Consider the following 25083-nt stretch of genomic DNA (forward strand, 5'->3'; position numbering starts at 1 on the left):
GGGCTAGGAGAGGGAGAGCATTAGGAAAAATGCCTAATGTAGATGATGGGTTGATGGGTGCAGCAACCAGCATGGCACATGTATACCTATGTAACAAATCTGCACGTTCTGCACATGTATCCCAGAACTTAAAGTATAATTAAAAAAAAAAAAAAAAGAATGGAGGAAGTGGGCTGGTTTGAACAAGACCTCTTGGAGTGTTTCTGGGGTAACTAAAAAGTTCAAAGTCCTTACATGAGTGTTGGTTCAAAAGTGTTCATCTTATAAAAATCATTTACTGTGCATGTGTTTTAAGTTGTTTGTATTTGCATTGTATTTAAAAGTTTTACTTCTTTTTTCAACTCTCATCATCTTGGACTCTATAACTTAACTATGGAATAACGACCAACTGGATTTGTGTAGAATTTGTTCTGTAAATAGAGAAACTAACAAGTCTCTTCCCATGTTTTCATAAGTTCTCATTGCTGCAATAACTATTTCATATCCAACTTCCATTTGCTTGTCTCTACTCATGAATCAAAGCAGATCTGCTTGAAGACAGACAGCATGTCTAAGCAAAGCTCGGCCAGAGAAAACCTTCCATGATGGACAACCTAGGGTCTAAAAGGCCTGCGTAGTCACTAAAAGTATAATGCCTCCTTCCTTTGATGTCTGTTAAAGTATTTTTAAGAATTACTATGTACAGAGAAGAACTTTAAAGCAGATGAAGGCAATAATGATGTTATTATTATGACATCTATTGCTATGGCATGCCTGGGGCTAAGTATTTAATGGACTTCATCAAATTTAATCTTTATAACAACCCTAAGAGATGGATATCATGTTTTCTTAGTAATTCTGCCCGGTTCATACTGTTATTCCTCCAACAGGCTATGCTCGTTCTCACCTCTGGACCTTTGTACATGCTGTTTCCTTTACCCGAAATGCACTGCCCCCAACTATTTGCATGGCTGGCTTCTGCTCTGCCTTCAGATCTTAGCTTGGATACTGCACACTTCTCAATTCACAATCATCCTTCTTTTCCTTTCTGGTACCCCTTAAAATATATTCCCAATATATTTACCACTCATAAAAGCAAGTGTCCAATGGGATTATTTATTCCTTGACACAACTACAGTAAAATCTTCCAAAAGTAACAGATAACCCTGATGACTGAGTCATCCTGGAATTTTTTTTCAACTAGAATGAACAAACTATCTTGAGATACATACCTGTTAACAAGGAGCCATGAGAAAAAGGAAGCAATTTATACAGGTTTGGCCAGGACAAATGGTCTTGTTAATTACTTTAGAGAATAAAGAAAGCACTGGGTGTGGTAGCTCACGCTTGTAATCCCAGCAATTTGGGAGGCCGAGGAGAGAAGATTACTTGAGGTCAGGAGTTTGAATCCAGCCTAGCCAACAAGGTGAAACCTTGCCTCTACTAAAAATACAAAAATTAGCCAGGTGTGGTGGTGAGTGCCTGTAATCCCACCTACTCGGGAGGCTGAGGCAGGAGAACAGTTCAAACCCGGGAGGTGGAGGCTGCAGTGAGTAGAGATCGCGCCACTGAACTCCAGCCTGGGTGACAGGGCAAGACTTCGTCTCAAAATAAAGGGAGACAGAATAAAGAAAGTAACCGTGCCCAATCTCAAATGCCAACCTTCAGGCTGAGAAGTGAGAAAGCCTACCCTCCGTGCAAAAATGAAACCAAAGAGAAGAATCTTAAATTCTCATTGAAACAGCTGTACATGGGGTCTGGTTAGTCAAGTTTTAATTGCAAAATTTAAGCAACAATAAAGATAGCAAACACAATTCTTCAGCTATGAGAAGAAAGAATAACGATAGCTGTATGCACTTAGACCAACAGGGAAGTATACAGTGTTTCTGAAATTTATTTCATAGCTAAAATTTTTGTTTAGCTTGGTTTTGTGGCTGACTTTGCAGCCTATATGTGCAGGGCTTTATAAATACTCTTCAGGGATCCTGCCTCCCCATAGCATCAATCAAATTAACCAAGTAGCCGTCAAAGTCCGTTTGGAGAGCCCTATGTGGCCCAAACCAACTGCAGGCAAACCGCGTGGCCACAGGAGCCGTGCCATTTCCTCTTCAGTCACCTCACTCCTGTGGCCTCTGGCCTGGAGACGGTGTCCAGCCTCTCAATTTACGGGAACCCCTCGCCCACCTCCAGTGCATGGGTATGCAAGGCCATATTTAGCTCAACCTACGCATAGTTCACTTTACCCAACCAGGTGAAGCCAGACACCAAGTGAGCACAAAGAAGAAAGGGCTTTCTGTCTCAAGTATCTGTCTGTGTGAAGTCAGTGGCCACTTCGGTGCCTATGTGTCAAATTCTTCGGGTGTTTAATTTAGAGGTGGAAAATACAGCCATCTAACTCTAGCAAGCAAAATTAAGGAGGCCATGATGTTTCATGGCAAGAAAATAAAACCACTTGAAAATGGATATACATATGTGTGTGTGTGTGTGTATGTGTGTATATATATAAATGCATATATACCATATGTGCGTGTGCACTCAATGAGGGTATGGCTTGCTGCCAAACATTAAGAAAAGTTTTAAAAATTTATGATGCTGGGAAAAAGTATACAAAGACATAAATCTCACATTTTTCTCCCAATCAGTGCTTAAGTATCTGAACAGGCATGCAAATCTTCAATACAGTTTAACCCTAGGAATTTCAAGTTTAACAGAAAACCTGAAATTAGCAATGACCTCCACAAAACATATCAGAATATGACTGAATATGTGGTCAATGCTAAGTGTAGTAATGATAATGATGACAAAAGTAATTGTGACTGTCATTTCCAGAGTACACTCCCATGCACAAAGAACTGTGATAATGACTTTGCATCAAGAGGTCATTGATTCATACAAACTGGTGAGGTAGCTAGTCTTCTTATCCCCGTTTTAAAGACAAGAAAACTGAGGCACAGCAAGAGTAAGCAATCTGAAAATCACACAGCTGTGAAGTGGTAGAAAAAGGAAAGGATTCCAGGCGTATGTAACTCTAGATTGAAGAACGAAAAGAGATGGCCACTGATATGCAGCCTCCCTGCTGAAATGAGGAACTGGAAAGAAATGAAATCCAGATATAGACAAATAAATAAAATTGGGAAGAACTCAGGAAATTTCTGGATAATTTAGGCCTCCAAGGAATCAACATCACCCACAATGTCTACATAATTTTGGCAATATGAAGTTTTTGTGTGATTACAAATGACTTTGAATTTTTTGCAGTATAGAAGGAACCATTTGAAAAATTCAAAATCCAATCAGTGTATTATTTATATGACGCTTAAAAATTAGCTTGCTTCATTTCAAATAAAAAAATCATGCGGTCTGGGGAAAAAAAAGATAAGGTTACAAAACATGCCAGACTGTTTCCATCTCTGTGCACACCATCCTCATTCTAAGCAGTGACCTTGGAGGCTGTGACCTACTCCAAAGATGTAGCCTTTACTCCATGACATTTTGGGAAACAGCTTTGGAACCATCTTCAGAGTTAGGCACAGCACCCTGCCAGAAGCATAACTTTATAGCCACATGTTTTTTAGAACCAAGTCTGGAGAATAAAGCTGCCTGATCAAAATAGGAAATGCTGGCTTTAGGTAAGAACATGTTGTGATTACAAAAGAGTAAGATCTCTTGCATGGCTTTCGAGGTGGCCAGAGGAGTTCCAGAAAGCTTTTGAGTAATAGTTGCCATGCTGGGAAGTGAATACGAGTTCCACAGGGTGATAGCTGAGAAGGAAAACATTCATTTGTAATGTGAGTGCCAAAAACTAGACTATTGAAGATGGTGGCTGTGATGTAGTCCTAGTGCTTACACAGGTTTAGTGTTCCCTGCATGGAGCCCAGCACATAGCAGGTGACCACGGCGCATTTGCTGAATAGCTCAATTACTCCATCCATCTGTCAATTAGACAATGAACAAACTCTTGGCTAGTGAGAAAATCCCTTGCTCACATAACTGCTATTGGTCAAGACCTAAACACTCAGAAAAAGTATGGCTTCGCTTAGGGAACCAAAATATGAAGAAAAAGTTGCTCTGAGAACCAGATGGCTCATTTTGCCATCTTTCTGAACATTTTTCCAGTCAGCAGGCCATGTGCCCTAGATGTGTGCATACAGGGCGCCTGCCACACAAGGCCATTGCTCTGAGGGCAGGGTGGAAATTAGGTTTCCTCTGGCCCCTTTGTTACACTGTCCTCCCTGCTCTCCAGACAGCCATTCCAAGCAGCTTCTAATGAGAAAGGTGCCCTCTGCAGCTTCACAGAGAAATGAAAAACAGCTAGGGTAGATCAACAATAACACACATCTTCAAATGCCAACAAGAAGGCCTCTTGCAGGAATCTCTGTTCAAACAAACTTCACGACAAAATCTAGATGGTGCATTGTTTATTCATGGTTGGCCTATCTGATTATTCAGTTATTCATGTATCCCACTTTTATGAATAATTAATAATTACTATCTTATTACCTATCAGACACTGAAAAGACACAGGTCCTCACTTTGAAGGAGGTCTCCATTGAGTCTCAGGCAGAACACACACTCCTGCTCTCTGCCGAGTCCCCAGCACGGGCTGATGGGCGTTGGCACTCTTCTCTTCCCTCACAGACACAGCCTCAGCCCTTCTCTCCTGCATGCTGAGAAGCCACTACCAATCCTCAGAGCTGCTATGGAAGCTTATTTGCAACTCTGCTCACTTATAATAATTCATTTATTCAGTTAGTCAAAAAGTATTTACTGAATGTCTACCATGGGCCAACTCTGCTTTGGACACATTAGTCCTACATTCTAGGAGGAGGAACGATGGACAGAGTGCCTGTGTGCTCATGGGAAAGACAGATAAACAAGTCTACAAATAACTGTACATTATTATTTTAGGCTGTGATATAAATGATGAAGAAAGATAAAGACAGAAACATAAAGAAAGACAAGAACTATTAATTAGAGCATTCAGAGAAAGCCTCTCTGAGAAAATGACATGGGAGCAGAAACCTACATGAAATGAGTAACTCACACACATGCCTGAAGAAAGAACCTTCTAGCCAAAGGACCAGCTTGTTCCAAGGGCAAGGGAGGGTTTGGAGACTGGAGTGCTGAAGCAGTCAGTGAGGGAAATGATGGGAGGACAACATGGGGTCCCAAAGAGAGCCAGGGCACAAGGCGCTATAGGCTATGGTAAGTAAGGTCTTTACAGAGCCCTCACCAATGTAAATGCTGAACAATAACATGACATCATCAGCATCCTAGCAACATCATCATGGCATCAACCTGCATTTACTCTGTGCCAGATGCTGTTTTCTAAATGACCACACAACACTAGGAGGCAAGTACTGCCATCATCTGAAACTTAACAACCTTGTTGCACAACACACAGCTAGTAAGTGACAGCATCAGGAGTCAATGCAGAAGTCAACGATCTTAACCCATGTGGTAAAAACGTCCCTTAGAAAAGCAACCACAGGCCAGGCGCAGTGGCTCACGCCTGTAATTCCAGCATTTTGGGAGGCCAAGGCAGGTAGATCACTTTTTGTCAAGAGGTTGAGACCAGCCTGGCCAACATGGTAAAACTGTCTCTACTAAAAATACAAAAATGAGCCAGTTAGTAGATGAGCCAGGCTCAGGCCTCTAATCCCAGCTACTTGGGAGTCTGAGACAGGAGAATCACTTAAACCCAGGACGCGGAGGTTGCAGTGAGCCAAGGTTGCACTACTGCACTTTAGCCTGGGTGACAGAGTGAGACTTTGTCTCAAAAACAAAACAAAACAAAAAAAGCAATTACAGTCCGGCCTGGTAAAAAGATAAAAAAATATTCACACCTAGTCAAAACCTGTAAAACAAGCTAATGATCTGTGAGTAGATGGCTGTGGCTTTGTGCAAAACTCCAGCTAGTGGGTCACAAATTAGTTCCTAAGGTACGGGGGTCAGACCTCTCAGAGGGGAAGATAAGGTGCAGGGAAGGCTGCACCAGATGATGGAAAAGCACCTCCAGGGAGTCAGTGTTAGGCAGAGGAGGCTTGTGAAGAGTTCATGTGACACTGTTCCATGAAACACAAGAGGAAAAAAGAGCACATGTTGTGTAATAAGTGATTTTGAATGTAACTAAATTGATAATATAAATATCATAAGTAGATACCTTGACTATTTTATCTATATCTCTGTAAGTTTCTATATTGAAACTTGAAAATTTCTCTTTGAGAAATAGTAGATGAGTTTGTATTCAGGGTGGCTTACGTTTGGGTACATGAGATTATATTTACTGACTCATAAATGATGGAAAGAAGTGGTCATCAGAACCGGGGATAGAGGCCCAGCCCTTAGCCTAGAAACACATGCAGGGAGCCCCAGCAATGCTGTAGGAGCTGACTTGGGTGGAAAAACTCAAGCTGCCTTTACTTAGAAGGTTCATCTTTTAAACTCATAGTGCTGCTTAGTCCAATCTACCAAAAAGCCCTATGCCCACATTTCCCAGCACGTCTTATGATTATGTCTTCATGGTTCTCTCTGTCCATTAGACAGGGCATAAGAGAGAAGAACCTAGCCTCGAAAAGCCAAGAGGTTCGTTCAGAGCCTAACATGATGGATGTGGAATGAATGAATAGATCAAAACGTTATTTTCAGAAGCATTTAAAATATAGAGCTATGTCCTTATTTTTATACGGGAAATAATAAGCTTTGAGAATTAAAAGCATTACAGAAAAGAATGTCCTCGCCCAACTGCCATCTATCTCCCAGACTTCATATCTAACTATGATCTCATTCTAACTACTACCCTGGTCTCAACCACTGGACTCTAACATACATGTGGTAATTCCTACAAAGTGAAACTGTATTCTGGTGAACCAAGCAACAGTCAAGAATGACCTTCATCCCTCATTTCAACTAGGAGGAAAATAACCTTGCAAGATGAGTAAAAGGTAAAGCCGTCATTAAGTCAGGTTAAGAGAGGTGCGGTTCATTCAGAAATCACAGGCCCATTTCTGAACAGACCCAGGCATCTAGGAGACATACACTCAAGGTCATATTGTTTAACTGTTAACATTTTTAAATGTGCGGTTTTCTAATTTCTTATAAGGATCCTTTCACAGCCAAAAAAGTACAACCAAAATAAAAACAAGTCTGCTAGTAATGACACAGGGACGCTCTGTGCTTCATTTTCAAGCCATATAATTGACTTCGACAGCATAACATGAGCCCAGAGCACTATATTTCATACTGCCTTAGCAGAAAAAAAAGGTAAAATTGCATCCAAGTGACAATTAACAATGGATACTTTAAAAATTCAATTTTATCTTTTAAACCTGGAAAAATGTCTACATCTTCCCCCAAAACATTCATCAATTTTTTAAAAAAATTATCAAATTTGGATTTGGAGTATAGCATAATGTGAGCTTGTAATTAGAAATCAATGTGGATTCCAGGATCAAGAAATAATAGATGAAAATATTACTGTACCTTTCATAAACATTTTTCAGTTTGCTTTATGTCAGCTTTCTTAATGAGGTACAATTCTTTAAAAGTACATCAGAATTAGAATTTTCTTGGCCCGTCATTATAACAGAGCTGTTTTTCAACCAAGTGGCAGGGGCAATCCAGGTGAATTCTGCTTCAGCAAAGACAATATTATGCTTAATAAAGTATTACTGCAGAATTTGTCCAAACTCAAACTCTAATCGAAGAAGTAATTGCATATGTCTGTTATCATCAGCAAGAATTGCCTAAATCAGCATTTGCCCAAGTTCCGTAAAATGCTAATACTTTGCATTGTTAATAAATGCTCGAGTGGGAAAGAAAAGGGCTCCTTTTGTCAAGTGATTTAGAGAAATTTTAAATTGAAGAATATCAAACATTTCTTTTGACTGCAGGACTTCTCAGAGTCTTTAACATGTTAATATGCACAGTACTCTTAAAGTAAAAGAGTATATATTATTTTCCAGGGGCATTTGACAAATGAAACCCCTTTTCCTTGTAGTATTCCATAGAACCATCACTGATAAACATGTTTTGTGAAATGTGAATCTAGACAATATCAACCCTCTTTTAGTCAAATTAGTCTCTATTCTATTTTCCCACAGCTCACTATGACCTGAACAATTAGGAGAAAAATAGCCCCTGCTGACATAGTGGCTTATTAAAACAATAATCTACTTCACAAACAATTACATTTTAAAGCCACATAGTTCCTTCCCTTGAGAAATGTCTGTAAGCCAGGTGGCTCAATTCTGAGAAGTTCCTGCACTGTGTATCTTGTGTCCCGACTGTTAGAGTTCTAATCTGTCTTACACCAAAAAAGTAACAACTGGTGGATGTATTATTATAACTGATTGCTCTAAAGAAAACAAAATGTGTTGGTGCACACTACGAATGTCTCAAAATGGCAGACCCTGCACTCCAGATAGAAAACAGAGAGAGTTCTTAGAATGACTTACATTTAAAGCCAGGTATTCTATATTACCAGGATGGTGCCAAGAAGACTGACTTCCCTAGATTCCCAACAGAAGGACATCCCTGCTCCTGACCTGCCTGTTCTATTTTTGGCAGTAGCCTCTCCAGTTGGCCCATGAGCCTCCCCCTTGGAAGGTACTTTTAAATCACCACATATATGCACCCTTCAATTAGTCCCCAGATGCCAGGATTTCAGAGTTGAAAGGGCCTTACTTCAATACAAGCCTCTCTTTTGTAGATGAAAAAACTGAGGCTTAGAGGAAAAAAAAAATCACTTGAGTCTAAACTAAAAACCAGATCCCCTCACTTCCTGCTTGATAGGTCATCTCTCACCCACTCAAGCTCAGAGACCCACGGATGACCTGAGGTCCAAAAGGCCTTCCAGAAGCTTCTGTTCTGGCTCACGAGAGCCAAGGCTCCAGCTGCAGCCACAACTTCGTTGTTACCTCTTTCAAATGCTCTTCTGTCTCAGAGCACACAGCAGCCCAGTAATGCATGTTCTGGTTGACTTTCAGAAGCTACTGCAAATCAAATGCTGGGGGAAGGATATCTTTCGTCAAAAGAAAAGATCTTGAGATATTCAAATGTAAGAAATTTTGTCTTACTTGTTACAGCTCAGTAGGTTGCACAGAGCCTAGCACACAAAAAGTCCTCAAAACACATCATTGGGAATGCTTGATAAACTGAAGGCAGAGTCTTATACACCTTTAAGAAGCATTTAAGTCTAACTCACTACTTAAAAGAAAGCTTAATCCCTTTCCATAAAATCCATGCCAAAGCCCCATTACCCAAGTTTATGCCACCTACTTTTTCTATCTGTTTTTGGAGGGTCCTGACCAGCATCTTCATGTTGATACAGTTACTGTGCCCAATAGAAGTCAAGCAAAGAAACAGCCCCACTCAGGAGACAGAAAGGTGTCCAGTTTATGACTGAGACCTGAGAAACAGCATCGGCTCTTTCTCTTGTTTAATATCACCAAGTTTCAATCTTCTTTTCTGTAAAATGGTTTCAAAGATAGTAACATCTTCATTAGTTTGTTGGGACAGTTAAACAATTCATTGTGTGTACACAGCAACTTGGCCAACTATGATTGCTTTTTAATGGCTGCTTATATTGAAAGGAATTATGAAGCTGGGTGGGTAAGACTTGTCTTGGGATCAGTTGCATGTATCTGCCATGGGTGTCAATGAAGAGCGTGCAACAGACACATCAGGTGTTTGCTGTAGATGTAGATGCACTGCCCTGATACCCCTTAGGACCAAGACACTGTCTCCAAGTGCCAGGGATGTGCTTTCCCTGAGAGCTGCTTTGTCTAAGATTACACCCTTCTCCTGGCATTGCCCACCTCCATTGACTCAATTAGGGTCAACAGCCCTCCAAATGACTATCCCAGCTACAGAGCAACTGACAGGGACTGCTAAGGCCTTTGCTGCAACTACATTACAGTTTGGCTTTTCCCTGTGCCTAACCCTGCTTCCCTCCCTTTCTGAGAGTACTCTCAATAAACTTCTTGCATGTTCATCTCAGAGTCTCAATTTCCCAGGGAACACAACTGAAGACATTATCCTTGGCCTAACTCATTGTTCAATAAAAAGCAGCTATCATTCTTTTGGTTGAATTTTCTAAAATATCCACACTTGTTTTCCATCACAAGAGACTTCCTGACTCTCTTTATGGGTGACATCCTTTTATGGATGGAGAAAAGTGGCAAAGATATAAATAACTTAAACTAATTTTTATTTATCATCTAAAGAGTCCTAAACTCTGCAGTCTGTTCTCACAGTAATTATCTCCACCACCGATTTACTACTTCTTTAGTTACCCTAGTTTTAAAGACATAAGAGAGGCACAGGAAATGATAGAATATCCTGTTATAAAACATACATAAAGCTTAGTTTATTCACAATAACTAAGTAATTTTATGTAATTTTAGATGCTCAGTCTAATACCCAGTGCTGAGGAGAATAAGCCTTAGGTATGGGCTTGAAGATTTTAACCATTCAAATCCTACCAAAGGTAGTCTTACCTTATGGAACCAGTGGGCTGCACAAATGGCACTGGGCAAGGATGCAGAAGGCCTGGTATCTGGTCTCCCCTCCGCCAATAACTCCCTCTAGGATCATGGGCAGGTCATTTCCCTTTGCTGGGCCCTACTTCCTTCATCAGCAAAACAAGGAACTTATACTAACTGAAGTCTAAGGTCCTTTCTAGTAAGAAAAACTTATGATTGTTTAAACCTTGTAGGGCTTTTTCCAGGCAACATAAATAAGACATAGAAGGAAAGTGTGATCGCAGAGAAGAAATTAAAAGTGTCATAAATTCAAGTTACCAACTTCCCAAATGTGTATTACAGGAGAGATGATTAAGTGAATAGGAACAGATTTAATAGTTGTATTTTCCTTTTGCAAGATTTCCATCTAAATCATTGCCTGTGTCATTGATTGTCATTTCCTTAATCTGGAGTGTTTGAATATATAGCTTGGCAATGCTTTGGACAAGCCATAAGTCAAAGTTAACATTTTAAGGAGCTAACCATGCCCAGATCTCTGCCTTGGGCAGCGATGTGCTGAAATACCAGCATCTATTTGAGATACTGGAAGGAGGTTATTGATGTCAGCGTGTCATGCACTGTGATTTGCAGGTGCCCCCCTGACTAACCTCTGGTAGCGATAACTCAGGGTATAGCTGAAGTAATTATCCTGGCCAGGGAGAGCTGGTTTAACTAGACTGGCCCTTTTGATGCATGTTGAACACAATTGCACCCTAGGGATTACACAAGTCCTGTGTGTGAGTTATTACATAAATTCTACCTTGGAAAAAGTAAGAAGGTGTGCTGTCAGAATTTTTTTCTTCTCCCAGTCCCCTTGCTTTCAATGTATGGGTTCTTCAGTAATGCCTTCACCGTATTTACTTTGAAAATGATACTGCACGTGCTATGGAGTGAAATGGAATAGAAGAAGATATAGATGCTCCCAAGCACACACCTCAGAGGTCTCGCTTCCCAGTGGTTTTTGAAGCATGATTCTGGTTCAGAATCTTTTGCCTGAGGAAGCATTTTTTTTTTTTTTCAGTGTACAAAAGCTGAGGCTTAGTCCAATCTTCACAGAAAGAACTCTCAAACTTTTGGTACCTCCTTAAGGCTTTATCTTCAATGAGACTCACAACTGCAGACCAGTCACAGAACAATTGTTTTGACTCTCAGTTTCCTCATCTATAAAATAAAGATAGATAAACTGGCCCTACCAATCCTCAAGGCCAGAAAAATGATCCAGCATGAAGATCACCCCCATGAAAGCAATTTAGAAAGCACACAGGGCTCTGGCTTCGATGGGCTATTGTTTTGTTATCGACTAAACGAATCATCAGCAGTGGTTTTAATGAACATACAAAAATGGGGTCTCCAGTTTATAGTTCAAGCTTCACCTCAAAATAAGCCCATAGATCAGAGTCAGGGATAAACAGAGGCAAGACAGACTCTACAAACCTAGCCCTTCTCTCTCCTTAGAACTGAACATGGCATTTCTTTTAGGAAAGGATCCACGTCTGCTTCTAGTTTTCACTGGAGCTCACAAAAGGATGAACACTTATTGATTTTCCCTTATTGATTTCTATTTCAGGGACCAAAAGGCACAAAATAGGATAACATCTAAAAAATAGTGTGAGCTTCCTTAGAAAGCCCCCTCAAAATAAGAGATTACTGTACCATTCAAGCAAGATTTCTTTTTCCAAATCCCCCACCCCAAGGTTTGTCATTTCAAACTCTACCCCCATAACAACAATGATTACATCTGAGAAATATGTTGCATTTCATTCAGCAGGATCTTCAGCCTTCAGCAAACAAACATTCACTTTGCCAAGGACTGCTAAAGAGCCACTAATGGGGTGAAACCTGAAAACCCTTTGGAAAAGAATAATGAACTCCACTCTGTCTTCAGGGGGTAATTTAGTAGGTAGATTAGGCAACACTTGATTAAGGGTAAACCTCTCTTTTCCATAGAAATATATTGTGTTTGTACAGAAGGGCTATATGAAGTGGAGGATTAGGTCAGAAATCCACAGGAAAAAGCAGGAGACGTTTCTCAGAAGAAATATGCAAGTTACTGCACATTTGGAAAAACAAGTCATACTTTATTGGGAGGAAAGAAGAAAAACTCCACATATAACAGTTTTATTTACCTGATTGCACTTGGCTTCTTGGAACATTTCTAACAAATAGTTACTTCCCAAATACATTGCACCGGATGTCTTGTCACCCGTGACAGTCTATGAGTTACTACAAAGAGTAATGACTTTAACTCAAGGCTACCTGAAACTGATTGTCAAATAAGATTTTCTGAGACTGCCTACATGGGCCTGCTACAACAAAAGTCGTTTTTTTGGCTCGTGGGGGATTATGGTGTGAAAGAAAAACAAATGTCAAAATAAATCCCCAAGGAAAGAAAGCACTCCTGTGCTGACCCTCAGTCCTACTCGTCAACATTCCTTGTCCTCTGCAGACTAGCAAATACTTGAGTATTTCTCTTCGTCTGAAACCATGAACAGAGTCTGAAAAAATTAGATGAGGGTCAGTTCACATTTCAACAATGTGATAGGATTTATCCATAACTTAATGGAACTTCCCAATCTCTACCCATCAAGGTAGAAAACTGTAAAACAAACAAATAAAACACTTTACAGTGTTTAAAACAAATCATGATGTTAAGTTCTAATGAAAATTTAAACAAATGTGGATTCTTTTTTAAACCTGGGTTAGGATGACCTTTCTCATCTTTTCCATATGTTGAAAATGATGGCTGAAATGGAGCCTCCCTAAATCACTCTACACCGTGCCTACCAAACAGTCATGGAAAACTAGGAACTAAATAAACTCATTTTGACAATGATGAATCTCTTAACTCTGCTGGTCAGGTTTCTTCTAATGGCAGTACTTAGGTAAGTGTACCATAACACATGAACATAGATCACAGTTAAAGTAACAATTTTAAGCTCAGGGAATTGAAAAAGAAATGAATTTAACTTAGTGACTTGGAGAGATGAACATATAGATATGAAGTTTAAAAAATTGCTGCTTAAGATATACACATCCTTCTGCAAAGAAACAACTTAGCAAACCTTGGGAACTCCATAATGAACTATACGTTTTGCTGAAAGCTATGCATTTTTGAGGTTTATGTTGTTTGTTACACTTCCTCTGTTAGCTGATTCCAACTCTAATTGGAGGAGGAAAGTAAAGGAAGTCCCCTTCGAAAAAAGATATTGGCTGTACAGGGTTGCACAAATTAAAAAATAAAATTGTCTTTGTAGCTTTTTTTTTTTTTTTTTTTTTAGAATTCTATTAAAAGGACAAGAATAAATGAGAACATTCATTTGCTTTTTAAAGTGATCACACTTGGGTTTAACCACGGGCAGAGAAGAAACTTTACAGTTCCCTGGGAACCTATAATTTGGAAACGGAAGCACACAAGAACAGACTTTAGTTTTCAGGCAATAAATTGAAGAGAATTCTGCAGACATATAACAGAAAAGGAGCATAAAACATTGGCTTGTGCATTTTTTAGAAAGTTAGTTTATTAACTCGATAAGCTACACATGGAAAAACTGCAGCCAAAATCTACAAGGATATCCACTGGGGTTTCAAATTGGCATATTTACTCAGTGAGAAATAGGTAGAGCTTTTTTTTTAAAAAAAAAAGCATCCCATTCTGGAAATGACGATTTAGTGTGAATCTCCAGAAAGACACCTTGTTGAAAAACCTCCATGTGGGCTCTGATGGGACACACAGAAGCCCAAAGCCCCAAGGTCAGACATAAATATCATGCCCTATAATCTGTGTTCTGGGAAAAGCTCTGCAGAATTATACAAGAAAATCACGATCTTTCACATCCACCTTTCACACACAATTCAACATTAACTTGAAGAATGTTTTAATTTTCCTCCTTATTGCCCAAAATGTTTTTTTAATGCTTTATTGGGAATTTCCATTTACTGGTGTGTGTTCTATATCTGTATTACTCATCAGTGTAAAATAGTTGCAAAGAATTTGTTGGTTGATACTCCCAATGGTCACTGTCTTCTATGATTAAAAGGTCATTATCAGTCTCTCTGGGAGAAAACTCTAGTAACTGAAGTCCACATATGTCAGGTACTGTGCTAGGTTCTTTCACAAACCTCATTTTATTTAACCCACCCAGGGAGGTAAAGATTGCAATCCCTATTTACAGATGAAAAAAGTAAAGGTCAGAGAGATTCTCTGCCGTACTCAAGGCCTTAAGCTAATAATAATAAGGGCCAGTATTTGAACACTGGCCAGTTCAACTCCATGGTTCTGCATCCTTCCCTTCCTGTTCTCCTTGTCAATGCTCCAAAAAATGATTTGAGAAGCTAAATCAAGAACATTCCCTATTCCTGTAGATTGTGGACGATTTCCTTTAAAAAACAATAATTCAAGTATCTTCAAACAAAATGAGGACTCAGGACAAATACTAAACTGCCACCTTTTTCCAATGAGTCAAGTTCGGCTAACTAGGGTGTATTCTTAGTCACTTCATTTATACTATGTAGACCCACAGGGATCAGAGTGCCAAGCCACGCAGTAGAGGCCACAAGCCAGTGGGCAACTCATGTGCACATGTGCTTCACAGGATCCCAGAGTGTTTAAAAATTCAACTAACTTCCTAAAATCCACAGATTTCACATACAAATTCCCATTTTATGGATTATCTTGGACAATTGGAGGTCCCACCACCCTAGGCCCACCTTTACAGCAGTGTTCAACCAGAGCGTAGTAGCCACTACTCCCTTAGATGAGTAAGGGTTCTTGAGTTCCCTACAGCTCCCCACCACCCTCAAGTATATCCACACACTAAGGCCACCCACAGCTGAACTTTTTCATTATGCATATGCTATTTTTCTTATAGTAGAGAAATACTTCTCCAGGGCTTGTCTTTTTTGATAGACTGAATGATTGGCCTCAATTCTTCACCTCTCCTCGTATCTACTCCCATACATTTTTGTCTTTGTGAGTAGAGTGTACTTTTCCAATCTGTGGCTTGGCTATGTGCTTTGCTTTGGGCCAATGCAAAGGGTGAAAATCACAATATCAGTTCAAGACTAGGCCTTATGAGGCCTAGCATGTTTTGCTTATTCTCTTGTGCCTCAGCAACTGTCACTAGAAGAGTTTTCCCTGGGTTGCTCACACCTCTTCGGCCTCAGAATGAACACGTGTAACAGAGCTACCCCAGACACCACCACAGATGTGCAGTGAGTAGAAGAAGTGCCCAGTCAAACCCATCCTAGAGCAGCTGGGCCAGTTAGTCAACCTGCAAATTTGTAAGAATAAACTATTGGTACTATAAAGCCACTGGGTTTTGGGGTGATTTGTTGCACAGCACAGCATTATTATGGCAATTGCTAACTGACACATCTCTACCAAAAATAAACCATAAAAAACAGGCAGAAAGAACCAGACAACATTATTTTTCCTACACACAAGCCTGTTTCTTACGTTAAAAGCCTAGACCCTGAAAGCATTTGAGTTTGCAATTTCTGTCGGAAAACTATACACTTATGAAATAAAGAAGACTGGATTTGTAAAATGTTTCATACTGTGCTATATATCTAGGTTTGACTGAGGTGACACAGATTTTGTCTATGCCTTTTGTGTTCTGGTTTGAACAATAAAAAGCATAATCACTCTATCTTCATTCAACTTTGTTACCAACTTTCATACCAACTAGTTGAATCTCTTGGTGCTCTTCTTTGAAGCCTGATCCACTAGCTATTATTGTTGTAGGCAATACCCTACATTATATTTTTCTGGACATAATACCTATTGGGTTGGTTGAAATCATGAAGCCAGTGTACCCAGTTGTTACCAAATGCTTGTGTAGAATAAATCAAAATTAACAGGTGCCAGTGCCACAACCACCAACCAGCCAGGCTAAATCCCGATTGACTGACACTTAAAGGCTTAACAGGCTAACTTGTAAACAGGAAATGCTCAAAACAACAGCAATATTAAAAAAGTCAAGTGCCTCCAGAAAGTTTTGTTTTCGGAAGGCAGTAATTACTGCATCTGAGCACATCTGCTTAACAATCCAGGGAAGTGGGAGGTTTACTCTCTATTAACCTTAACCAGAGACATTTTCATCAAAAGTAATCGTGATTACTTTTTACTGCATTTCAAATGCTATCCTTTATTTGGGGTGGTCAGGAATGCAACTAAGCAATTCCAGACCATGCTATCTTTTATGAATAGGGCTATGAGGTAGTTATCAAGGCCCGTTATGAAAATATTGCTCTACAAAAGTTCATGGGCCAAAACAAGACATTAATTTCCTTAACTAGATGTGTCCTTAGAAAAGAAGAAATTACTATATATAGAAAAGATAAAAACTTTAATGCTCATTGCATATCAGATTAGAACTGTAGAAATACCTCTGCATATAGTAGATAAATCGTTTTTAATGTTTCATTTACCTTTTCCTTGTTATAACAACCATTAGTCATGAACGCTTATTTTGGGCATAGTCAATTCTAAATTATTTATATGCCTTGACTCTTTAACTCTCACAACCACTCTGAAGCAGATGCAATTATTATTCTTCTTTTACAGAATACACCATAGCAAGGTGAGCCCTAGCTCAGGTCCTTTTTAAAGTTCTGGGCCCACCTGGCCGGGTGCAGTGGCTCACACCTGTAATCCCAACACTTTGGGAGGCCGAGGTAGGTGGATCACGAGGTCAGGAGATTGAGACCATAATGGCTAACATGGTGAAACCCCGTCTCTACTAAAAATAGAAAAAAAATTAGCCGGGCCTGGTGGCGGGCGCCTGTAGTCCCAGCTACTCGGGAGTCTGAGGCAGAAGAATGGCGTGAACCCAGGAGGTGGAGCTTGCAGTGAGCCAAGATCATGCCACTGCTCTCCAGCCTGGGTGACAGAGGGAGACTCTATCTCGAAAAAAAAAAAAAAAAAAAAAAAAAAAGTTCTGGGCCCACCTACTATTGTCTCACTATTCAGTGAACACTCCAAATCAAGCATCAATGTAAAGGGCCTTCAGTGACACCAGAAGGCATGTCTAGGACACAGAGAAAAAAAAAACCACTAATATTGACTAACGAGTCCCCATGTGCCATGCCCTATGCAAGGTATTTCCTTGTATTTCCTACTCTGGAATAATTATTGATTTTTCTTTTGGCCAATTAAAAAGAGGAACTATGAGTACATATTGAAATTACCTAACTTCTCCTGTCTCCAAGGAGGAAACCTAATATATGACTGGAGAAAGACACTAATTAATAACCAAACTTTAACATGAACTCCAGCCAACTTGAACTGCTCTGTTTAAAGGCACCCTGGAATAAATAAAGAAACTTCAAAGCAAATGCCCTGTTTTAACTTGAATGTTTTATTGAGTACATGGGGAGCACTCCTTGGCCAAAAATAAGGGTGGTTAATGAGGAAAAATTGGTGTTTCCAGTGAGTTGGTTTGTTTCTAAGATAGAACTGTCCATTGAAAGATAACTATATTCACAGAGAAGACAGAATAATGATCTGTGCCTGAGCCTCGCAGTCTTGAACAAAACAAAACTGGTTTTGTAAACTGTCTGGGATCAGCTGAATGCATCCTCACCCAAATACCTTCTGTGATAATACACACACATTTGCCTTCTTCTATTACCAAAATAATTTAAATATAAATTGAAAACGAAGACATTTCTATGTTTTAAGTTTCTTGCCAACTATATAAATGCAGCCCTTACCTTTTAAGGTGAGTTACAGGAACCAAAAGACTCTGCATTGTATTTCTAGGCTCTACCATAATTGGCTTTTCATGGCCACCATTCTGAAAATGATGACCCTCCCTGGGAAAGACCTACTAGGTTCCTTGTTAGTGCTAGACCCAGGCAAAGGGAAAGTCCACCATTTCTGTGAATATTTTCCAGCAGCAATGGTGACATTTCTGAGAGAGTCCATCTCTAGTTATTTAGGGATTAAGAAGAGAAGCCCGTGCTTACCTGCAAATGCTGTGAGTTGTCAGCCATGCTATCTTCTCGCCTGCGGACTTCTTCTAGTAGCTGAGCATTTTTCTTCTTTTCCAACTGTTGATTGTGCTTGAGGTTGGCCACCTTCTTATTCTGATCTTTCATATGCCTGAGAAAAGTCAGCACAGCTTGGTTAAATTCTACCACTGGAAGATCATATGTTATCACAAATAGACTCAGGAAGTACTAAGCATAGGCTATCTGGATATGGGCTTGGGAAAAAGATGATACTTCCAAATAATCCATTAATTCAACTACAAATATGTATTGAGCATCCACTTAATACCAGGTCCCAGGAAAGCACTGGGGCTGCAGTGGCAAATGGGGCAGGTATAATCTTCACCCTCATGGAGCTTAGAGGCCATTGGGCAAGATGGACAAGTATCAAGGAAACACAACTTAGGTTTCTTAACGTTGAAGGAAACAAACAGCATGCTGTGAGAGACAGTGATGTGCTTGTGTGGACAGGTGGTGGAGTGGAAGGAGATGACTTTAGATGCTGTGGCCAGGGAAAGCCTCCCTAGCAAAGTGAGACTGTGGGTGAGACTAGAAGGAGCTAACCAAGAGAAACACCAGTGGCGGAGCTCTCAAGTAGAGAGAACAATGCATGTAATTCCCAAGACAGGAAAGAAGAAACCGGAAGGCTGCAGTGAGGCTAATCCAGGGAAGGGTAGATGTGGGTGGGAGATGGGATTGCACAGGTAGGCAGGGCCCAGGCACATAGGGCCTCTGGTCCATGATAGGGCATTTATTTTCTCCTAATTGGTTGCTGTTCTAATTATTATCATTATTATTCTTTTGGATCATGTTCTTATTCTGAGATCAAAATCCATTACTTTGATTTTAAAATAACAATTACAAGGCTCCAATCAAATACATTGTCACCACTTAGCTCAAACACAATAACAATTTGGCTAATCATGATGTTAAACAAAGTTCTGGGGCTTGGAGTAAAAATTCTTAATGAATCTACAGGATGTCAAAGTGCAAAATCATAAAGTGATCAAGTGAGTAAAAGACTAAGTATAAAGAACGGGTTCAAGAAAACAACAATGGGAATTATAAGCTTAATGTGTACTATTGCACCAGCAGCGTTTAGCAAAACATTCCACAGCTTTAGGCAACCATGTCCACAGCAGCTGTAATAAATCTAATCCAACACATGAGGAGGTAGGAGGGCAGTACGGAGGGTTCGGGAGTATTGACCACAAGACAAGGGACGAGCAGCAGAATCATTTGGGGTCCTTTCGGATCCCTTTCCCCCATACCACAGCATTGCCACGTCAACCACTGTTACTGAGCCCTGACTCAGTAAAAAACATACTGAGAATCACTGATCTTTTGAAAATGTAAACAAGGTAAGAACTAGATGATAAATAGCAAACGTGAAATTGAAGCAAATAAAATCAAATGAAAACTGCTCTCCACAAGAAACTCTTATCTCTAGTCCCCATAAATTATGTACTCCCCTACTCTCTCCCATTCCAAGCAAACAAAGCACAAGAGCATTGTTTAGTTAGTAGAATAATATTATCTGGCACTAACAGTGTACTCCCTGCTAATAAATAGTCCGAGGGTGCAGTGGCTCATGCCTGTAGTCCCAGCTACTCGGGAGTCTGAGGCAGGAGGATCACTTGAGCCCAGGAGTTAGAGTCCAGCCTGTGCAACGTAGCAAGGCCCCATCTCTAAATAACACACACTCACACACACACACACTCTCTCTCTCTCTCTATATATATATACACACACACACACACACACACATATTATATTCTGAACTTATATATTCTGAACACTTTGGCTTCTTATGAATATTTACACTAACTGAAGCCATGATTTAAATATTATTGGTAGCACTTATTAGGAGGTTATAAAGTATGATAGAAAGACCATCTCCTTAGTCTTTGAGTTGCATAATTTTTGTCCAATATTTCTCCATTTTTACCTGATACAGCAATGTACACACATGAAGCCACCAAGTCAAACTTGCGTGCTAATCCACTTTGAGGAAACTGTCTTTTGGTTAGTATAAAGATGTTAAGAATGACTCTTGCTTTCTAACTGAATGAGGACACAGTATTTCCAAAGCCCATGTGAACCTACGGCAGTCATATTTTCCAGTTCCTTAGGAAATAAGGCCAGAGCTCAGTAACAGGATGTAACGGAGAGGTTAGGATGATTCATGTGATTGTTTAATTAGAGGGTATTTTTTAAAAGAAATAATTGTATTACTGTAGAGTATAGTGTTAAATAGAATCAACTGCTAAAAGTGCCTCTGCCCCAGGTATGGGTGACAAATACAGATTATTATTACAAACATCATTTGCATAGTGAAAGAACTCCCATAAAGTTCTTAGAGCAGTCTGAACACAGTGACCTTACTTTCAGGAATACTGCAACGATTTTTCAATCCCAAAGAAAAAAAGCAAATTCTAGACCCACATGTCCCTTAAAGCTTTCCTAAGAATGAGTGGCGGCCAGGCGCTGTGGCTCACGCCTATAATCCCAGCACTTTGGGAGGCCAAGGCGGGTGGATCACAAGGTCAGGAGATTGAGACCATCCTGTCTACCACAGTGAAACCCCTCTCTACTAAAAATACAAAAAAAAAAAAAAAAAAATTAGCCACGTGTGGTGGTGGGTGCCTGTAGTCCCAGCTACTTGGGAGGCTGAGGCAGGAGAATGGCATGAACGTGGGAAGTGGAGGTTGCAGTGAGCCAAGATCACACCACTGACTGCACTCCAGCCTGGGTGACAGAGCAAGACTCTATCTCAAAAAAAAAAGAGAATTAGTGGCTAAGAAAAATGGGGAACTGGAGTTTTGACGTTATGCTGGAGGCCTATCTCCAGCCACTCCTTTCAACACTCCCTTATTTAAGACACCAGTGACTGAAAAAGGAAAGTCGGGTTTTGAATGGCATTGCTCAGGATTTGGGCCAATTAGACAGATGCAGAGCAAGGTGATGAGAATGATCATCTTGTATTTGTACATGAAACTGTCAATAGCTACATATAAAGTGTCCACACTCTCCTGAAGTAGTGCCACAGTTTTCAAAGATATTTCTAGCAGTTGAAGTCTTTCTTTCACTTAATGCTTACTTGAAAGTCAAAAGGGAAATGAAGGAATGCCCTCGCACAGGTAGGAAAGAAGCAAGAGGTGGGGTGGAACAGGTGAGCAGAGCCTCACTACCAGATAACTCCTCTCTCAAGTGTTTCTCAGGGAAGCCCTAAGGCTACCTAAAACACAGGTTAAAATGGCAATTTATAAGGGAGGCAGGCAGAGGAGTCATGAAATTTAAAAATACTAGATCTCTTAGAGAAGAGAAAATGCCCTCACAGATGCTCAGTGAAAAAATGACCACAATGATTTTTGCTAGCAACAACTTCAGCATTTGTAAGAATAAAATCTGTAAGTGACCTATCAGTCTCCACAACTTCCCCTACCTGCAGAAGTACATCCACACCGAATGAATCAAAGTGCTAAATTCAGTACAGCTTTCAAATATCTCCAAAACTAGACGGGAAGGGCCCTGGTCATGGAGACTGCCATGCCTTCTTACTATCCTGCCCCAGAAGCAAGTATCACTCTTTGTCAAACACCCAACCACTTGGCAAGGCTCTGCCAGAGACTGACTTGCTCCATTATTAAAAAAAAAAAAAAAAAAAAAAAAAAAAAAAAACAGTTTCTTTGGGGTGAATTTTTTCTCCAGAATAAAAACAGCATTAAGAATATATGCAAAATGCAAATTTTAAAAAGATAAAAACAATTATGGTAAAAGAAGTATTTGGAAAATATAGTGGTAAGGTTAATTTTCAATGTTTAATTTAAATTTACCAGTTTCATAAAGCAAGGGATGTCACTATTCAAAATTCAGTTGCCATCAAGGAATTTGCATTAAATTAAAAATTTCCAACAGGTTCAAGGTCAACAATGACTACCATATTAAGAAAGCATGTCAGAGAGAACAGAATCCTGCCATTTTCACTAGAATCATCTGTCAAATTCTAAGAATAAAGTGCTAACTTGGTAGTGAGAACGTATCAGACTCAGACCTCTGGAATTACATAGCTAGGAGTGCAGGACAGGAGATGCCTATGTTTGTCCAAGGGCACATGCATATTTGCAAAACAAGGAGAAAATCGAAACTTATTTTGAAATCTCAATAGAAACAAAAAGATGCCACTTTTTCACCCATCTGCTCTCAAAAACTTTTAAAGATTGGTAATATTCATTGCTGGGAAGAATGCAGGAATGTAGCTCTGTCACATTGGTCAGGAGGAGTGTAATTAACAAAAGGATTTTTGGAAATCAATTTGGCAATTCCCACCAAAGCATACCTTCCTTTTGCCTAAGTAAACCCTTCTTCTAGGAAAACAACCTACAAAAGTGCTTGCACATGTGCACATATATATATAATATATATACAAACATTTCCATTACAACTGTAGAAGTAAAAATTTGAAAATTGCCTAATCATCCATCAGAAGGAAACTGAAATTAAGTATATTCATAACATAAAATCAGGGTCGCTAAAAAGATTAAGGCAAAATGAAGTATGGACATGGAAAAGCCTTCAGGATATATTGTTACTCAAAAAAAAAGCAGGTAGCAGAAATAGAAATAATACATATAGTCTGATCTTATTTATGTTAAAATAGGAATGTCTATTTGGATGTATATAGACACACAGGCATATAAATGGAAACTCCTGGAAACTCCCCACCAGTCTATAAAAACAGTGGTCATGACTGAAGAAGGGAATGGGTTTGGGAGGAAATGGGATCTTCAATTTATACTGTATGAGGGTGTGTGTGTGTGCATGTGTGTGTGTGTGTGTGTAAATGGGGTATAAATACATACATGAAGATGCACAAATATTAAGTGTACACGTCAAAGGTTTTTGATCAATCAAAATATAGAGCATTGCCATCACCCTGCCTCATGGCCCTTCCCTCTTCCCAGAAGTGATCACTATTCTAATCTTTATTTATACGGATTTCTTTTGTTTCCTCTTAAACTTTATATATATGGAATCATATGGTACATAATCTTTTGTATCGGACTTCTTTTGCTTAGCATAAAGGTTTGAGATTTATTATTCATATTGTTGTTTGTATTACAGTTCATTGCTTATTGCTGAGTACTATTCCATTGTATGAATACACTATAGTTTGATTAGCTATTTCCTTGTTAATGGATATTTGGGCTGTTTAATTTTCTTTTACTGTTAAGAATAAAGTTGCAATGAATATTCTTATGCCAGTCTTTTTGTGGATATATGCATTCATTCCTGTTGGACAAATAAGTAGATGTATGTTTAACTGTAAGTGTAAAATGGTGCAATCCCATGAAAGACTATTTCTCGGCCATATGAATCTTCTAGGGACAGCAGTGGCTAATAGCATAAATCTTGGAAGAAGACTGCCTGGAATCCCATCAGCAGTCTGCCATTTCCAGCTGTGTGGCCATGGGCAAGCTTCTTAATCTTTGTGCCTCAGGTTCCTCACATATAAAAATGAAAACAATAACTGTATCTAACTCATAGGGTGATTGTGAGGGGTTGATGAGTTAGTACTGGTAAAATGCTTAGAACGGACTGCATCATGTTCACTCTGTTTCACTCTTAGCTTACAGTAAGAAGAATGTAATCACGTCTTGTGCAATATTGTGCACACATATTTAGTGCCTTGTTACCCATTTCAGAACAGCAAGTATTCCAAATACCTCAAACAATGGACTTTGGAATGCATTATTGAATGCTTTATGTCACACATTTAGCTCCCACTTACACTTTCCTTAATAATGAGATGAGTTACATTTCTAGCAGGTTATCCTAATGGAAGCATTGCAGGAAGCTCATGACAGCCATAGGTAAGTAAGCTGGGCTCCTGAAATGACTGCTCAAGTAGGTGGGCCACACACACACAATGGAAGCTGACAATGCACATTGCAAGCAGAATTTCTGATAATAGAAGTTTTTACTTGTAACCACTGAGATGATTCCATTTTTTTTTAAGCTTGTAAATACCATTCAGTACTCCAGCAAAGTTATACATTTTAGAAAGCTTTCATAAATATTCTAAGGATTTATTTTTACAGCAAGCATAAATGTGCTAAATGTCATGAGCATGATATCGTTTCCCGGAAGAGAAAGGATCTGGCCTGCTGTGGCAACTTGAACCTAACTCTCCTCCCAGCAAAGAGCCAAAAGCTAGAGCAAGGTCTGAAGACTTAGCTCCAGGATAAGCCAGAGCTCGTGGACTTTTGCACCTTGTGGCAGCCTCTCAAGAACAGCCCAGCTTTTTGGCTACTAGTTTTGATCATGGTCAACTGCATAAGTCCTTATCAAAGCCATGCAGCAGGATGCCCAAGGATGCCCACATCCCCACATTTGCTGTCTTGGCTTCCCTCCTTGCTTTATACTTCCTCCTCTCCCTACTGATGCTCCTTGCTCCCCGGAGGTGAGTACCATCATGCATTGTGTCTTCCACCTCCTCTGTGGTGCTTAGGGCTACACAAGGGCCCAGAGACAAAGCCACCCTCAGTTAAATCTTACAATGCCAACACACTTAAAAAAAGACATCTGT

The 25083-nt window shown here is 39.7% G+C and overlaps 1 protein-coding gene across 2 annotated transcripts in view; it reads right to left on the bottom strand.

The window, feature by feature from the left end:
• ERC2 (ELKS/RAB6-interacting/CAST family member 2) overlaps positions 1–25083 on the bottom strand; it is a 1016559-nt gene that overhangs the window by 445262 nt on the left and 546214 nt on the right. For both annotated transcript variants that reach the window (XR_004059350.1, XM_030938245.1), the window contains exon 13: positions 18471–18606. Coding sequence is in view for 1 of the 2 variants with exons in the window: in XM_030938245.1 (XP_030794105.1) it covers positions 18471–18606 (136 nt within the window). In the remaining variant the exon portion in view is untranslated. The remainder of the gene's footprint in view (positions 1–18470; positions 18607–25083) is intronic.

The sequence above is a fragment of the Rhinopithecus roxellana genome, chromosome 1, assembly GCF_007565055.1.
Source record: "Rhinopithecus roxellana isolate Shanxi Qingling chromosome 1, ASM756505v1, whole genome shotgun sequence".
Classification (NCBI taxonomy): Eukaryota; Metazoa; Chordata; class Mammalia; order Primates; family Cercopithecidae; genus Rhinopithecus; species Rhinopithecus roxellana.